The following is an 18,047-nucleotide window of genomic DNA, read 5'->3' on the forward strand; positions in this document are numbered from 1 at the left end:
CGAGTGCGAAGCACAACCTTGTCTGGATGAACTGACAGTAAAAGAGGTTTACAAGAAAGAACCTGAAGCTTACTCACTCTCTTGGCAGAGGTGATAGCCACCAGGAGGGCAGTTTTCAAAGTCAGAAGACAGAAAGGACAACTGTGAAGCGGCTCAAAAGGATCGCACATGAGATAAGTTAAAACAAGATTCAAGTCCCACTGAGGCATTATGAAAGGAACAGGAGGGAACATATGCGTAATACCTTTTAAGAATCTCTGCACAACAGGGGACTTGAAAACAAAAGGCTGATCTGGAAGCCTCAGAAAGGCTAAAATGGCCGAAAGGTAGCCCTTGATAGTACCCAAAGCAGAGCCCTGCCGTGCCAGATAAAGAAGGAACAAAAGCACCTCAGAAAGCGGGACAGAAAGGGGATCCACAGTCTTGGCTGTGCACCATGCCACAAGTTTGTTCCACCTGCAGGCGTACACCGATTTAGTGGAGGGACGCCTAGCTGCCAGAATGACATCACAGACTTCGGGAGGCAAGTCAAATGGAATCAACTGTGGCTGCTCAATCTCCACGCATGCAGGTGGAGGCTGATCAGGTTCAGGTGGAGAACCGTCCCCTGCTGCTGCAGAGGCAGTCGGATCGGGGGATCCAGGCTCATACTGAGAAGCTCGGGATCCCAAACTCTTCGAGCCCAGCCCGGAACCACAAGGATGACTTGGGCCCGGGCGCACCTGATCTTCTTCAGCACTCTGGGTAGAAGTGGTATAGGCAGAAAGGCGGACAACAGATCAAAACTCCACTCGTGACGAAAAGCGTCGCCGAGCGAGTGCCACCTTAAAAATTCCAACACGCAGAACTGATGACATTGAGAGTTCTCTACGGTGGCGAATAGATCTAACCAAGGCTCTCCCCACTGTTGAAAGAGACCTTCCGAGTGAAGACGCCATTCGTGATCCAATAGACACTGGGGGCTGACTTCGTCTGCCCTGGCATTCAAAGAACCCGCCCGGTGTTGAAACGTCAAGGAAATGCTGTGACATTCCAGCCATGTCCAGAGGCGCAGAGCCTCCTGACAGATTCCACGACCACACCCGCTCTGTTTGTTGCAATACCACATGGCAGTGGTGTTGTCTGTGAACACCTGCACTACCTTCCCCCTGACAGGGGGAAGGAATGACTTCAGTGCAAGGAGGATTGCCCTAAGCTCCAGAAGGTTCGTATGGAGCCGGGACTCCGCCGGAGACCAGAGGCCCCTGATCTCCGCCTCTCCCATGCGGCCGCCCCATCCTAGGAGGGACGCATCTGTCACCACTGTGTGATCCGGTTGGGGAAGGGAGAGGGATCTGCCACTGACCCAATGCCGATTCGTGAGCCACCACCGCAACTGTAGTGCAGTGCCCTCCGATATCTGGACCCACTGAAACTTTAGGTCCCATTGCAGAGCCCACATGTGCCATCCGGCATGGTTGGTCAGCAGGATGCAGGAGGCCAGGAGTCCCAGCAGCCTCAAGTTCTTCGTGACTGATACCCAGGACAATTGCTGAAAGATCGGAATCCTAGCCCGAATGTCCTGGACTCACTGTTCTGGAGGATAAACCCGAAACTGTGCAATGTCCAGAACCGCTCAGATGAAGAGGAGCTTCTGGGAGGGAATCAGGTGCGACTTCGGCACTTTGATGGAAAACCCCAACAAATGCAGGATGTCGGCCGTAGTCTGGAGGTGGGAGACGACCGTCTGGGGCGAGCCCGCCTTGAACAACCAGTCGACGAGATAGGGGAGACTGAAACCCCTGATCTGAGCAAATGAGCTGCGACCACCGCCATCACTTTCGTGAACACCCGAGGGCACTGGTAAGGCCAAAGAGGAGCATGGTGAACTGAAATTGCTCCTGGCCCAACTTGAATCGCAGGTAACGCCGATGGGCCGGCAGGACAAGAATATGAAAATAAGCGTCCTGCAGGTCCAGTACCACCATCCAGTCTTGCGGGTCGAGAGCAAACAAGACCTCAGCCAGAGTGAGCACTTTGAACTTCTCCTTCCGGAGGAAGCAATGGACGTTCCGCAGGTCTAAGATCGGATGTAGGCCCTTGTCCTTCTTTGGAACCAAGATGTAGTGGGAGTAACAACCACAACCTACGTCTGGGGTCGGAACGAGTTTGCTGGCCCCTTTGGCCAAGAGGGCTGCAACTTCCTGCTGGAGAAGTGGCAAATGATCCCCCGACATGCGGTGGAACTACAGTGGCATGGCTGGGGGGGGGGTTAGTAGCCCCTTCGAATAATCTCCACAACCCACCTGTCTGATGTAATGATGCACCAGCGGGGGAGATGACGGCGAATCGGGCACCCCACTTGTTCCGGTGGGCCTGAGACACCGGACTAGGAAGGTGTGGAGGCACTGGCAGTGGGGGCGTTGGTAGACCGACCCTCACTCTGGCCCTGTGACCCGCCTCTGCGAGCCCCACGTCCGCGGCTGCACTGGGACTGTTGCTGAGCAGGTTTGTTCTGAAATTAATGTGTTTGCATGCCTCTTCTGGAGCTTCGAAAGGAACAAAAGTTAGATGTGGAAGGAGTAAGTGCAGCCGAAAGGCCTAAGGACTTGGTTGTGGCCCAAGAGTCCTTAATGCGCACCAATGTGGAATCCGCCTTATCACTAAAGAGGCGGGTGCCATCGAATGGCATGTCCATCAAAGTATTCTGGACATCTGTAGAAAAGCCAGTCGTCCTCAACCAGGCATGACGACGTAGCACCACAGTTATGGAAATCGCTCTACCCAGCGAGTCAGGGATATCAAGACCACAACGTATAGTGAACTTGGCCCCATCTCTCCCCTCCATAGGAGCTCAGGAGAGAACAGTTTGGGCCACCTCCAGACACTGAGGTAGCAACTGCTCAACCGCATCCCATACAGAGTGGGAATAGCGGCCCAAGAGACAGGCAGTGTTCACAGACCTCAGTTCATAACTTGCGGAAGAATAAATCTTCTTGCCAAACTGCTCCAGTTCCTTGTCTGGTGGAGCAGAGGGAAACGCACTAGGGGACGTTGAGGCCTGAACCACCAAACTCTCCGTCGTAGGGTGCTGGCTGAGGAAGGCAGGGTCGCCCTGAGCTGGGCAATGGCGTTGGCCCACACCCTTGTCCACAGAGGCCCCTGTGTTGGGCCCGGACAAAGTGCCCAGAAGCACATCAGTAAGTGCATCATTAAACGGCAACAGCGGCTCTGTAGAAGAAGAGGCTGGCCGAAGCACTCCAGTCAGTAGGTTGGTCCTGACAGCCACTGTAGGGGGCTCGAGGGCGAGAGCCTCGGCCGCCCTACGTAGCACCGTGGAAAAGGAAGCACTCTCCTCTATAGTAGCTGAAGGGGATGGTGAACCAGGCGCCGGAGTGTAATCCGGGCCACCGGCCTCTGCCTCCTCATCCCATTCGGGGACGGACTTGCACTGTGCTGCAAGAGCGTCTTCAAACCCTTCCCAGTCCTCCCCTTCTTCCACAAGTAGACGAGGATGTGGGTGAAGAAAAGGGTAAAAGTCCCCCATTGGTGTCAGGATCAGGACATCCCTCCGGCACCGATTCGGCATCAGAAAAGAAGTCGATGCAGGCGTCGTTTGCCGGCGTTGGTGGGGCTGTACGGGGTCCACTGGCAAGAACAGGAAGCCCCGGCTGGAGCCATGGAGGCCTCTGGTCGTCAACGACGTCCGGGCCGGAGCCGGCGACGTCAAGACATGCGGAACAGTGGGGCCTGCGGGGCCCGATGGCGATCAGACGGGGCGGCACGGGCCGAAGATACGTGCCATTGTAGACACAAACTCTTGCATTTTGGACTGAGTCGCCGATGGACCCGGGAAAGGTGGGTAAGCCACCTGCCCTCTCAGCCGTGTCCCGCAACCGGCGAGGGGAGGACGAAGAGCAGCGATGTTTCTTCGATTTTTTGTGCTTCGCCTTACATGACTCCGAGGGCGAAGACTTCGAATGATGGTGCTTGCCCTGCGACCGGGCCCTTCACCTCCCAAGGGACAAGGGCCTGGAACGACGTGGGGCCGACTCCCGGGCCTCCAGCTACTTTCGGGACCGCTCCCGCTAAGTTTTCGGGGCCATGGCCCAGCAATGGGAACACAACTTGGTGTCGTGGTCACCACCAGTCAGAAGAGACACTCACGGTGCAGGTCCGTCAGCGACATCGTGCGCGGACAGGCCTCGCAAAGCTTGAAACTGAGCATCCCTATGCACCAGGAGTAAGTTTACTTACAATTTATATCAAACAAATACTTGAGTCAACAAGTGACAGGGTAAGAACATGCGTCAACGCGTGGGCGCGCCTAAGTAACTCCAGTGACGTAATCTCGGTGAATACGATGCCAATGATGCACGCAGAGCCGTACGACGACGCCCATCGACGTGCAGGGGGTACTGCTGGTGAAAGCTTTCTGGATTCAGTCTGACACCTGGGGATTATTCCACGGTAAGGAATCTATCACTAATGTGTCTCTTTCAGCTATACAAAACACAATTCACCTTTTGTTTCCAAGACATAACTCCCACAGCATCCTTTGGGTCCATATTTATGGTGACAAGGTTTAGTATATCAAGCACATAACCTGCCTAAATGACCTGGGTTACAGACTTTTGTTGCCTGATCCAGAAGTAAAATAAAAATCGGATATTGGATCAGATGTATCGCTCTTCAGAATTCTATAAGCAACCCAATATTGTCTAACTCCTAGATTAAAGCAAATTCGTCAAATCCACCTCTTGCAGATCTGGCAGAGAAAGAAAAACAAAATGTCTTCCTAAGATTCTTATGCTTGACCACATGCAGGACATCATTCTGATGTTAGGTCAACAACCCGGCTGTTTAGAATCTTGAAAAATAAGCTAGCCAGCCGAGACGTAACAAATAAACTTTTGGCGAGTGGTGGAGAAACTAAATACAAATAGGATTCAAACCTAGGGTAGAGTTTAAAGTTTAAGAACTGTGTTGTTAAATGACCATTGGCCATTCTCACTGCATAATGCTCTGCCAGGTACGCCCAGTACTCGCATTTAATCTAGGTAATTCGTCTTTGCGCACCCCCTCTGGATGATCCCACATGTTTGGCATTTCCAATAGTCTACACCAATTTGCAACGTGTTTAAACCACTGTAGTTTTTTTGCAAAAATCATCGCCAGATTCTCCCGTAGTAAATTGCAGAAATCAATTAGCTGGGGCATTGTCCACAAGGGCAGCCAGTACATTATGGGTTTAAGCGAGGTCAAATCCCCAATTCTCTTCCTACCGAAATCGAGGAATAATGGGGTCAGAGGGGTGGTAACAGGTACTGAAATAAGTGACCTGACAAAGAGGTTTTCACATACCTTCATGGGCATTCGTGTAACCCCATATCTCAGCTTCATACAATGCGCTACTTGGGGCTTTTGAACAGTAGACCTCTAATGCTGGGGTCAGTGGCTGAATTTGTGACTGTCTGAAGAACCTCAATATTGACTTTGACCTATGACATAGGGTAAGGTAACTTTTGTCAAATGGTTGCTCCCATCCAAGTGAGTCAGTTAACCTTATTACCAGGTAGTCCAAGTTTTTCACCCTCTCAAGTGGTTCAGCTGCGATCCGGACAGTTCATGTTTTTTCCCTTATTCTTCCCAAAGACCATACATTTTCAATTTCGCAACATTGAGTTCCAAATCTCTTTTCTTGCAGAAAACCAAAAATGTATCTACTAAATTTTGTAGGCCATTGGTGTTGTGGAGATGAGTAGGGAATTGTCTGCAAAGAGCAAGATCAACACTTTCTTACCATTCAAGATGGGAGAATCATTCCTGCAGTCCATAAGCCTATTGGCCACTTCGTTAATGAACAGGGTAAACAAAGTGGGAATAGGCACCCCTGACGCACCCCGCACTGTGTTAGTTTGCCACATTTCTCCCATTGTACCTGGGCATAATTGTCTTTGTGCAATCTTGCTATGAGGTTTACCAGATTAGTTGGAGCACCTAAATCTAGCATAACTCTCCATAACATTTTGCATGTCACAAGATCAAAAGCAGCCCTCATATCAACTAATGCTACGTGTCATTTTTGTTTCTTTAACAACACGTACTTCCACATGAGTAAAATGAATCTGAAGGCCTGGTCACATGTACTTATCTTGATTCGAAAGCCCGCTTAACAGTAAGACAAGATCGCATTGTCATCTATCCAAGCTTGGAGTTTATCTAGGACTTGCCTTACAAAAATCTTTTGCAAATTATCGATCAAGCTGATTGAGCTGTAGTTGGAGTGGGTTGAGGCATCTCCCATTTTTATATAGTAATTATCTTGGCCCCTTTACAGGTTGTTGGAATATCCCCTCCAGCTAATTTACAATTTGACAAAAGATTTATGTAAGGAGCCCATATAATAGGTTCAGATTTATATAAATTGCCTGATATCCTGTCAAGCCCAGGGGCTTTTCCTGCTTTCAGTCTGTTGATTGCTGATACTGTGCCATCTAGGCTGAAGACCAACTCAGTGCTAATGGTGTTCAAAGGAGAAGGAATGTCTGGAGTATTAAAGTTCGCACTAGCTGTCGCTACCCAGCTAATATCCTCATCCCTGGCGTACAGCAAGGAGATGTGGCCACCAATAAGTCCAGCTGGATGATGTAGCTAAGGGTCGTAATACTTGCGAAGCTTCCATGTGCAATGATGTGCCAAAGTGAGCAGTTATCATTGCACCTTGCTGCTGATCGTAAATCTTGCCAGTTTTTAACTAAGCTAAATCTCACTTGCCACTAGCAAGCGCAGCCTTATAGCTGCGTCGTGCTAGAGCTATCCCAGGTTGGTGGCGCTCAGTAACTGCTAACTTAAGGGGGCTTTTGCTGATTTACACTTTGAGTTGTGCCATTTATAATTAGTTCCGCCAATAGGCTTCTTACGAGCCACATGTTTGGGGAAAAAAACACTTGCAGGGACTCATAAAAATCCCTATGAATTGATAGTAATGATGTTGCCCCTACAAAGTGGGCACTACCCAGGACAAACAAAAAACCACACAAATAGCCCATAGATCTTTGAATGCAAATCTCTATTGGCGAGAACCCCAGGCCAGGTTAGTCCTCTACGGTTGTTAGCTATAAGAGGCTTCTGTTCCGTTACAATATGGTTAGGTGGTGATCTTTCAAGAGCGGCACCCTCCATATTTAAAAGCAGGGGTAACAATCATATCTTTCACAAGTGACCACAGCCTTAAATCTACCAAAATGTAGTCGTTACGACTAGTATGATTGTTTTTTTTAAATTGAAATGCTCCCCTGACATCTGATTCAGTACGGCAGTTACTGGCCCTGACCTAAGCGCAATTGTGAGACCCTTTAATTGAATAGTAGCCAGGGTCCATCTTTTAATGGGAGTAATTCCAAACTGGGGGAACACCCCAGAACTCATCCTCCTCCTTGGTCAAATGAACATCATTGTTAAACGGCTCAATTGTGGTATTAAAGTCACCAGCCACAATAAGACTGTGTTGGGGATGACATCCTTCTAAATAATCCCCCAGGATTGGCACTGTTTTTGATGCTTGGCCACCCTTTCCCCCTCTAGCATAAATATCATAAATGGTAATACAATCCTTCTGAGTGGAGAAGTGTGGCTCACCGGTTAGAGGCGGCAGACCTAGAAGCAGAGGTCGGCCCGGGACCAGGGTTCAATTCCCGACGCGGCAGGGTACGGAACCAATATCAGCGGACTCGATAAATCTCGCCTCGGTGCCTCTCTAACCATGGGTCCCACGCTGCAACTCTGGGCAATAGATTGCTTAATCTCCACAACGGCCCCCTCGCTGCCGTCTTCACCTTGGGGATGCCCAATAGGGACCATCTCACAGGGAAAGCCAGGACGGGTTCCCCAGCGGCACACAGCGCCAAGAAACCCTGGGGTGAACGTGCGCTCTACAAATTCATACTAACATAACATAACATAACATAACATAAAAGTTAGTAAGATCCCCAAAATATCTGGACAGTCAATGTTTAATTGGGTGACCCTACAGGTAAGGGAGGCTCGTACCCAGGTAGTTAGGCCAACTGGCTCTCCCTAAACACTTTGTTTAGCTGGTACATAATAGTTAAGATAGCCAGATTTAAGTATTCAACTTTTAACTCTTTTACTGGCTCAAAACAACATTTGTGTGAAATCACAGTACCATATTAAATAAATTAGGCTGTCACCCTTGTAATTTCCATGCAATTTCAGCATCTTTTAGGTAAGTGAAGCTAGCCAAACAATTCAGGGTGTAGGCCTGGTAATATTTATGCAGGCAGTTTTCATCAGTTAATTGCTGATGACGACAACAATCTTCTCCTACGACTGCCAGTCAGGACTACTCCTCAAGAGAAGACCATACCGTGTACTAGCAAAACAAATGAAAGCCCTTACTCTTGGACAATGGCTACCACACAGTTCTGTGTTACAGAGACTTCTTGGCCACCTAGACACTGGAGATGAAGAGAGACTACTTAAAAGGCTGAGGAAAGGGACAGGTTCATTGGTACAGAAAAAACATTTTCCAAAACTGCAGGCAACAAATCAGATAAGAGTAAACCAAATCACAAGGAGAGTAGCGTGCTGCGTACCTCGGAATGTGAATCACCCTTGCTGTTTAACATTTACAAGTGCACACTGGCACATGTAACTGAATAACCTCTTCAATTTCCAGATATATGCTAAATGCATCCAGATACCTCTTTGTCCAGCTAATGATTCTGGGATCCAGCAAAGACATCACAAACGTCACCAGCAGTCATTACAGCTTCCTCAAAGAAAATACCCTGGTTAATAGAGCACGCTCTAAAGCCACAGACTAATATTAGAGCACCCACAGACCAAAAGTTAGGTAAGACTCCCAGGAGAAGTAGTATGAATTGTAAAACGTAAAGCTATCACCCGATTTGCAGGGATTGGGAAACATCTGTCTGCAATTAGCCAAACTCAAGAGAGAAAGAATAGAAGACTCATTTGTAATAATTGAAGTTATCAGAATTATTTATTCATGAATGAGGAGCTTGAAAAAACTGTTTGCCGAAATGTGTCAGCTCAAGTGTAGGCATTTCTGAGTGAACTACTCACAATACCTGTAAAGTACCCTGGATCACACGCACACAAGTGCATTTTGCTTCAACTTATACTAAATATTTTATTCAAACTAACCTTAAAAGAGTATTATCCCAAATAAGAAGCTCTGGAACACTTAACATCTCAAACTGTCTGAAACATATCTACCTTTAGAAGACCTTTAGATGGAAAGAGTCCACTTCAAAGAACGTGGAGGTAGGACGGTTGGTGAAGAATTTGCGGTTGAATAGAGTATCCACCTGAAAGATCTTTACCGAAGGTAAGTAACATGTTCTTCTGATGTTCCTAATAGCAATGTTCTTCCGAAGGATACTTCTAATAAAAGATTCCCCAAGTTGTCTATAGACAACTTGGCAGTATCTCCCCAGATGGTTGGTCTGTGAACTGATTAAGACTAAAGAGTTCTTCTGACCAAGCAAACAAAATGCTCCTTTCGACAGACCTGCTCTCATGGCAATAATGCTTGGAGAATGTGCATACCAACAACGTCCCCACAGCAGCCTAACTAATATTCAGAGCAGGTATTTCATGTGCTAGGCCTTGTAGGGATAAAATGGGTTGGAGGGACCCCGCATCATGAATGTGGAGAACCCTCTGCTGAATGAGGAGGGGTTCTCCGTGGGGGTGGTGAAGAGGATGAGTGGGAAATTATGGAGGAGACAGATGTCGTAGTTCAGGTGGTAGAGGACTAGCCCCCCTATCCTGATGCTTTCAGATTTTGGTTGGAGGGGTTGGCTTCAAGTAAAGCTCCTCCGCGAAAGTCTGCTTCCTCTTGTGAGAAATATTTTCCTGGATTTTTGGAGGAGGCTTAGTGATAATCTTGCAGATCTGTGGGTGGACAAAAAACGGCTTCAGGTGAGAATCAAGCTTTTACTGTGGATGCTGCACAATAGGCTGCTCCGATTCCTCAAATCCAGCAAAGGACAGGCTATGGGAGACAAACTTTTTTGTTGCCAAAGGAGTCTTTTAGCTCACTAGTACCAAAGGAGTTGTTGACACCAATGGAGCCTTCGAGACATGGATGGCTTTGTAACTGCTGACAGTTAGTGAGTGATTGAGTGTTATGATTTTTCTTAAATGGTGAAAAAGTGCAGCTTTATAGAGTCTCCAGGTGGGGCAACCTGAAAGGAGGACAGATGCTAGAGTCCAGGAGTTCTGGCTACCATACGCTCCCAGCCCAATCGAGGGTCACTAAGATGACTTGGGCTCGGTCAGTCCTGATATTTTTGAGAACTCCAAGTAGGATTGGTTTCAAGGCAAAACGGGTCTCAGAGCGAGAGACACCTTGGACACTCCAACGCACATAAATGCAGAGATTGCACCTTCCATGCTGTGGTGAACAGAATCAACCACAGGTTTTCCCATTCGCCTGAAGAGACCTTGTATCACCTCTAGGTGCATTGGACGCTCCAGATCCCCTGGGCACAGGTGGCTGATCTGGCATTCAACAATCTCGCCAGGTGGTTTACCACCAGGACAATTCCCTGGAGGTCCAACCATTTCCGAAGGCATAGGGCCGCCTATCACTGGGTCAGTGACCCTCACCCTGCCCGGTTTGTTGCAGTACCACATGGCAGTGGTGTTGTCAGTGAGCACCTTTTACCAGCCTCCTCTTGACAGATGGAAGGAAGGCTCTCAACACCAAGCAGATGGCCTTCAGCTCCAGAAGGTTGATATGCAGCCGGTACTCTGACGAAGACCAGAAGCATCTGATCTCCATCTCACCCAGATGGCCACTCCAACCCAGAAGAGATACATCGATCACCACTGCCAACTCTAGGTGGAGAAGGGAGAGGGGTCTGCCGCTGACCCAATTGCGGTTCAACAACTACCACTGCAGACCTTTTGCAGTTGCCGTCGAAATATAAATGTAGTCTAAGCGGTCCCCTTGATGTTTGGCCTACTAAGACTTCAGATACCACTGCGCCCGCATGGGTCACCTGGCGAGCTTGACCAGAAGGATGCAGGACACCATCAGTTCCTGCAACCTCACTGAAATCCAGGACCGACGCTGAAAGATTGGGATCATAGTCTGAGTGCCCATGACTCTTTCCCGGGGGGAAAGGCCTGAAACCGAACCGTGTCCAGAATGGCTCAGATGAAGGTGGGCACCTGAGAAGAAGTCATGTGTGATTTCGGCACGTTGATAGTGAGCTCCAAAGATGACAGGACGTTCACCATCATCTGGTGGTGATTAACGACTGCCTGGGGCAAACCCACCTTTAGATGCCAGCCATGGAGGCAGGTGAAGACTGGAACTCCAGACCTCCGAAGGTGTGCAGCAATCACTGCTATCACTTTCATGAACATCCGAGGGGCGCTAGTGTTACCATCAGAGAGAAAGCTAACTAGAAATGCTCCTGTCCCACTACGAACACAAGTAGTACCAATGGGCCAGCAGGACTGGTATACAGAAGTAGGCCTCCTGCAGGTCTAACACCAACAGCCAGCCTTAAGGGGTGAGGGCAGCCAAGATCTGGGTCAGTGTTAGCATGTGGAATTTTTCCCTTCCGGAGGAAATCAATGTAGGTGCAGATCTAAAATAGGGGAAAGGCCCCCATCCTTCTTGAGCACTAGAAATTAGCACGAATAACAACCATGTCCCACTTTTTGCATGGGGCACCTCTTAACAGCCCCTTTGGTTAAAAGGGCTTGCATTTTTCCTGCAAAACAGATGCATGGTCCTCTGCAATCATTGGGGGGATGATGGAAGAAGTGGTGGTGTGAGAAGGAAGAGTAATGCATATCCCTTCCAAATAATTTGCAGGACCCACCTGTCTGATGTTATGGCCTGCCAACCTGGCATGATTTGTAAAATCCTGCCTCAAACTGATAGTGGTGCTCCAGTAAGAACATGTTAAATGTGTTTGGCAGGTGGGGTTTTTGACTGAGTAGCCTGTTGACTGACGGTGGGGGCGGTGTGCACCACAGCCTTGACTGCAAAACTGCTAGGCACTTTGTTGAGGTTGAATTCGCTGACGATATAAGGTACCTCTGCAGAAGCTGTGATAGGTCTGATGAGATTGGTGAAGTGGGGGAGATAATTCCAGGGAGCGTGCCGTAGCCCTACTCTACATGAAGCTCAAGAGCACAATCTGCTTTATCCCCTATCAGGTGAGTCCCTTCAAAAGACATCTCCATGAGGGAACGACTGTACAGCACCTGAATGGAGGACCATAGCCAAGTGCGGCCATGGCTTGTTTGATGGAAATGGTAGGGTTTAAGCCATAACAAATTGTGAACATGGCTGCGACAGGATTGTCCTATATAGCCTGGACGATCCTGATCTTCAGGAACACCTAGGAGGACTTGGGCCACTGAAACCCAAAGGGTCTGAGAATAGCAGCCCAGGAGGCAGCTGGCATTCACTGATCCAAGAGCCAAGCTGGTAAGATAAAAATACTCTTTCCAAATGTCTCCCCCTGTTTGACTCCCGATTGGGGGAAGGGGTGTTAGTAGTTGGAAATTAGTTGGTTTGTCCGGCTTGTAGGCACCTGTACCAGCAAGCTTTAAAGGAAGGGATGCTGGGATAAAAACACAGGGTCGCCCTGGGCAGGGTAGTGGATCTAACAGTTGACCGGGTGCCAGAGCAAGGTTTGGCCCATGCCCCCAAAAAGGTATTTGTTAGTACCTCTTTATAAGGCAAGAAGGGCTCAATGGATGTTTGCCCCGGCTGAAGGACTACTCGCGGGACATTGGACATGATCTTCAAGGTGGGGAACTGGAAGTCTAGGGCTTCGGCGACCATACACATCACAATTGTGTAAAAAGCAATTTCATCAGAGGCAGGACCAGGGTGGTGACAGAAGCCCTGACCCAGGGGAGATATCAAGGCCACTAGCTTACTGAAGGTCCATGTACTAATTATCTTCAAGGTATAGCTGTCCAATCTCATCACCAGCATCGTAGTCATTGTTAGAATTCTCTCCACCACATCTTGCAACTCACAACTAAACACAGTAAGCATTTACACGTTTTTTACAATCAAACAAGACTGAATTTGCAGTGACCTAAGAAGACAAGGCAAGGTCTACAGAAACAACTGCCTTTTTGCCAGCCTTTAACATATCAACTTTACGAAGCCACCCTAAAATGTACCTTATCTTTCATCTGCTGGCAAAGCTGAAGGGCAACAGTGAAGAAAACCAGGGCGTCATTCAGCCAGGGTACCACACACTCCACCTTATGGACGTGGGTGATTTCAAATCTCTGACCACCAAACTCGCTAAAAGAAAAATACCATAATATAAAGGTAAGTACACTGAGTAACATTAGAACAAAATGCATTTACAGTTATAACCAGAACAATCGTTTCTTGAATAGAAGCATTTGAGGATGTGGTAAAGCCTGTACATTGTCATGTAAGAAAATGTTACTTAGCTGTAACAAGAGATAGATCTCTCACAACTCCTACCAGCGATATAAACCGCGATACAAATATAAACGTCCCACCTTCCTTATCTAACTCATTAGCAGAGATGGTAGTAACTTCAGAGACGCATTCCCCGATAGTACCCATTGTCCAAAAAGAGAATAAACGCAGTAAAAGGCAACAAGGAGCCCAAGGTCCACCACCAAAAAAAAGAAGGAAGAAGGGTGGGGACAGACAAGTGGGTAAATGTCCAAAAATTCCTTTACCAGCAACAGATCTAACGAGGGATGTATCAACAGATCTAACGAGGGATGTATCATTAGTCCTATAAAAGGCTTACTCTTAAAAGGTGAGCCCTTAGAAGGCCTAATGGAGGCTATGGAACATCTCTTAAAATCCCTCTTGCTACCGCTCACAGAGAGAGTTAAGAGGCTGGGTGATCAAATGAGCAGTTTAGTGGAAGTCTCCAAATTAAACGAAGTGGCCTCAAAGCAACCTACTTTCCAGGTCAACCGTCCTCCACCTAAGTGTCCTATACAGAGACCAACCAGGCCCCAAGGGGAGAGCCCCACACCCAAACCAGGGATCGCCCAGAATGCTCCTTCTAGATCGGAGCTGCCCCAACAGCAACCCAGAGAGAAAACCCACATAGGTTCTTCAAAGATCCCTATTGCCAAAAGTATAGTTCCAACTAAGGCATCCTCAACATACACGGCACAACACAATAGCAAACATAATATAGACTTACCCCCTGAGGCATCAAATTATGTCATCATTCTGACCGGAGTCCCAGTTTTGGCAGAGAGAAGTATAGAACCCCATGCTAATCTTAAAAACAAAGTCATTTATTGGCTACGTACTAACAGACCTCTCCCACCACATATAAACGGAGACATAGTGTCTGTTAGACGATGTAACTGGGTGGGTCCCCGACCAAAAGATATCGAGGGGGATATTGTGATAATTAACTTTAGGGACCATAGAGTTATTACTCATATTAGCGACTGGTTCCCAGGGAGAGGTGAAGGCAGTATTTCCTCCCACAATTTGAGCTATTTCTATCCTAAAGCTCTGATGACCCCACTAAATTTTTCATCAACCCTGAACAGATTCAATCCCTCGCAAACCCCCTGTCGCAATTCCCAAATTATAACATCAAGACCCGGCGTTACTAATCTTCCCTCTTTCTTCCCACCTCAATGTTCCAACAGGCCCTTTTTCCCTCTTGCATACAGGTACCATTAGGAAAATTCCAACGGGCAATGGAATATTCCCTTATACAATCCATTTGATCCCCTCTCTGGCCTAGATGAAAATGAATGACTGGTGTTATCTGATTCCCTAATAGGATGTACGCACGACCAACCAACTAATCATATAACAATCCATGAGGTTACTACTACTACACCTATTCCTATTATTAGGGCATTTGAGCCCCCGCAACTAACTTCGGGGGATAACTCTTTACCACAACCAGATCAGTCTTCTAGCACAGGGGACCATCTAGTGCCTTCACAGCCTGCTACAATGGAAAAGACTGTATGTGTTCCTATGGTTAACGGGGTAATAGGATATACTATTGATAATAGGGACATGGGAGACCTAAAACAAACTGATACCCACTTAAGAATGATATTCTGGAATGTGGCAGGACTACGCTCAAAAATTGATTTACCTTCTTAGCTCTCTGAAATTCGGCAACATAATATTCTTTGCTTCCAAGAACCTTGGTTGACCACCTCTCTTCACCTTCAAGGTTATAAAACATATAATTCCTTTGCCCAACACTACCTCTGGCAGAGCAAAAGGTGGTCTAGCAATTTACATTTCTAATGATTTTCCAAGTGTGGGTATAAAGGATTTAATCCATGCCCCTACCTTCCAAGTTCTTAAAATAACACCTAATAAAACAACTGCGTATTACATAGTTAACTTCTATAATAATCTAACGCCCCAAGCCGTACTCCCTGTCCTGGAAGAAATTTTCCTGCTCTTATTGGTAGAACGGGAAAATCATAAGAGTAAACCCTTTAATTGATCTGGGGAGGGGACTTCAATGTTAGCCTATGTAAGGATAATGGCTCTAAAAAATGTGGAATTGTGGATGAGGGTGAGTTTAACTTAACCCACTTCCCACATTCTAGTACAGGGAACCGTCTAATAGAGATCCTACTTAATTTGGAACTTGGATTTGCTAATGAGCTTGTAGCTCCTCCAGTAGCTTTTTCCCCAAAATTCAATGGTCGAGGTCTCTCTAGCCTAATTGATTTTATCCTAGTTTCTCAAATTTTGAAAGACCAATTGCATTGTTTTTGTACTGGAGCTAACCCCAATAGTGACCATTTTCCTAACACTGTGACTATCACAGTGCCTGATTCGCGTAAGTGGGGCAATCCACCCACCTTATTAACCCAAGAAGCATGGAGGGTGGACTAATTGAATGGCTATACTATAAAATGGGAAAATACCGATTCCGTTGAAACCACAGCTAGAGTCCTTAGACGTACACTCCCACAGGTGGAAATATGTCTTAATCCTGATTCTGCACCAAAGCAAATACTAGCTAGTTTTCTTGTTATTACCAACACAATTAAAGACGAACTTCTACGTAAGTCTAAGGGTAACAAGAAACCTAAAAAAGGCTGGTTTAATCCCGCAACTAGGAGTGCCTATTCTCGCCTGAAGAAAGCACTTCGCGGGGATGTCAGAGTTGTACCAGAAATCACTAAACTGAGAAGGGAGTATAACCAGGCATTAAAAAAGTGTAAACTATAAAAGGCTTATGGGATAAATTGCACCAGAGCTGTGTCTTGAAGGATACTACTACATTTTGGCAAACTGTTAAAACTCCCTTTTTAACTGATCCGAATTCAATCCCCCAAATCGAGGTGGCAGTGGATGAAAGCGCTTGGGTCTCCCATTTTTCAAAGATTTTTGGGCCTACAGATGGTTCCATCCTGGAACACTTTGATCAACCAGTTAGAAGTAACCTTAGTTTTGCCCATGAGGAAGTAGTTACTGCCCTGATGGCATCTAAATGCTCGAAAGCTCCAGGCCCCGATGGGGTTCCAGTAGACATTTATAAACACAATCTAGATCTATGGTCCCCAATCCTAACTAGGGTCTTTGAAGCAGAAATTAAAATAGGTCCAATTAATTCATGGAAAACCTCAATTCTGCTCCCCATATTTAAAAAGTGGATCGTAATAATCCTGCCTGCTATAGACCCATTTCCTTACTGGACGCAACCGGAAAGGTTGCAGAGCGCCTAGTCCTTCAAAGATTTCAAAGCTGGGCTGCCAACAACCATATATTGTCAGACCTACAGTACGGATTTCGTGAGGGCTTGGGGAATGTAGAACAGGCGCTAAACCTTTCCCTATTAATGGGCAAATATGTGGGGGCAAAGAAGGGAAAGCTGCATCTGGCCTATGTCGACCTGTCGGCAGCGTTCGACTGTGTCTCTCATGTCAAGCTGTGGCAAACTCTGCTTAATATAGGTGTAGATCCCCCTTTAGTCCACTTCATGCAAGACCTTTACTCAGACGCATCAGCTAAAATACGATATGGTCCTGGTGGGGAGCTTACCAAACCATTTGCTGTGGTGAAGGGAGTCAGACAGGGCTGTGTCTTGGCTCCCTTCCTTTTTAATCTCTACACAAATGGTCTGGAGGTGTCAATGTTAGAAGGAAGCTAGGACCTCCCCTTGATTGACCGTCGTCCAATTACCGCGCTGCTTTAAGCGGATGGCGCGGTCATCATGGCGCGGACTCCCCGTCAGCTGCAATCCCTCCTTAATAGATATTGCCACTTTATGGCAAGCTTAGATCTTAAGGTTAACAAAGAAAACATTCTTTATGCATGTGGGAAAAGGTACAAGGCAACCAAAGGGTATTTTTTATTAATAACACTAAGCTAGATTGTACAAACTCATACCCCTATCTGGGAATCTTAATTGACAATAAGTCATCCTGGCGACCGGCTATTCAAACAAGAAAATTGTCCTTCCTTAGAACCACTACAGCTTTGGTAACAATCGCACGGAATCTGGAACAGCGCCCCTCACGGGAGATGCTCCATATATACCAAGCAAAATGCTGCTCAGTGGCATTATATGGAGCAGGGATATGGGGTTTTGTCCCCACCGATAGCATTCAAAAGGTGGAAAATTGCTATATAAGATACCTTCTGGCCGTCCCCAAAAGTTCCCAGACTTACGGTTGCCACTTGGAATTAGGTTTGGATTATTTATCTGATATCATAGCCATCCAACCAATCCTACTATGGCAGCGTATATGGCAAACAAACGAATGCAAATTGACCCGCTCTCTGATCACTGACTGCTTAGCTTTAGAAAATTAGAAGAGTATAACATGGCAGGCTTATGTCTGTAATTTTTTGATAGATATAAATTTAGAATCCTACTTTCTACATCCAGACACTATTGTAGAAATATCACGACTAAATTTGAAAACTTTATGTTTATCACATCTTCGTGAGCTTCGACTGACTAAAGAGATCTCTAAGGCCTCAAATGTTCATATTTTAGCAGTTCAGAGCTCTTATGGGATTCAGCCTT

At 46.9% G+C, this 18,047-nt stretch overlaps 1 protein-coding gene across 1 annotated transcript in view; it reads right to left on the reverse strand.

The window, feature by feature from the left end:
* The window catches only part of ROGDI (rogdi atypical leucine zipper), a 421,371-nt gene that overhangs the window by 58,233 nt on the left and 345,091 nt on the right, over positions 1-18,047 (reverse strand). The window contains exon 10 of the mRNA XM_086941328.1: positions 13,195-13,321. Within this exon, the coding sequence (XP_086797454.1) occupies positions 13,195-13,321 (127 nt within the window). The remainder of the gene's footprint in view (positions 1-13,194; positions 13,322-18,047) is intronic.

This window comes from Lissotriton vulgaris, chromosome 10, assembly GCF_964263255.1.
Source record: "Lissotriton vulgaris chromosome 10, aLisVul1.2, whole genome shotgun sequence".
Classification (NCBI taxonomy): Eukaryota; Metazoa; Chordata; class Amphibia; order Caudata; family Salamandridae; genus Lissotriton; species Lissotriton vulgaris.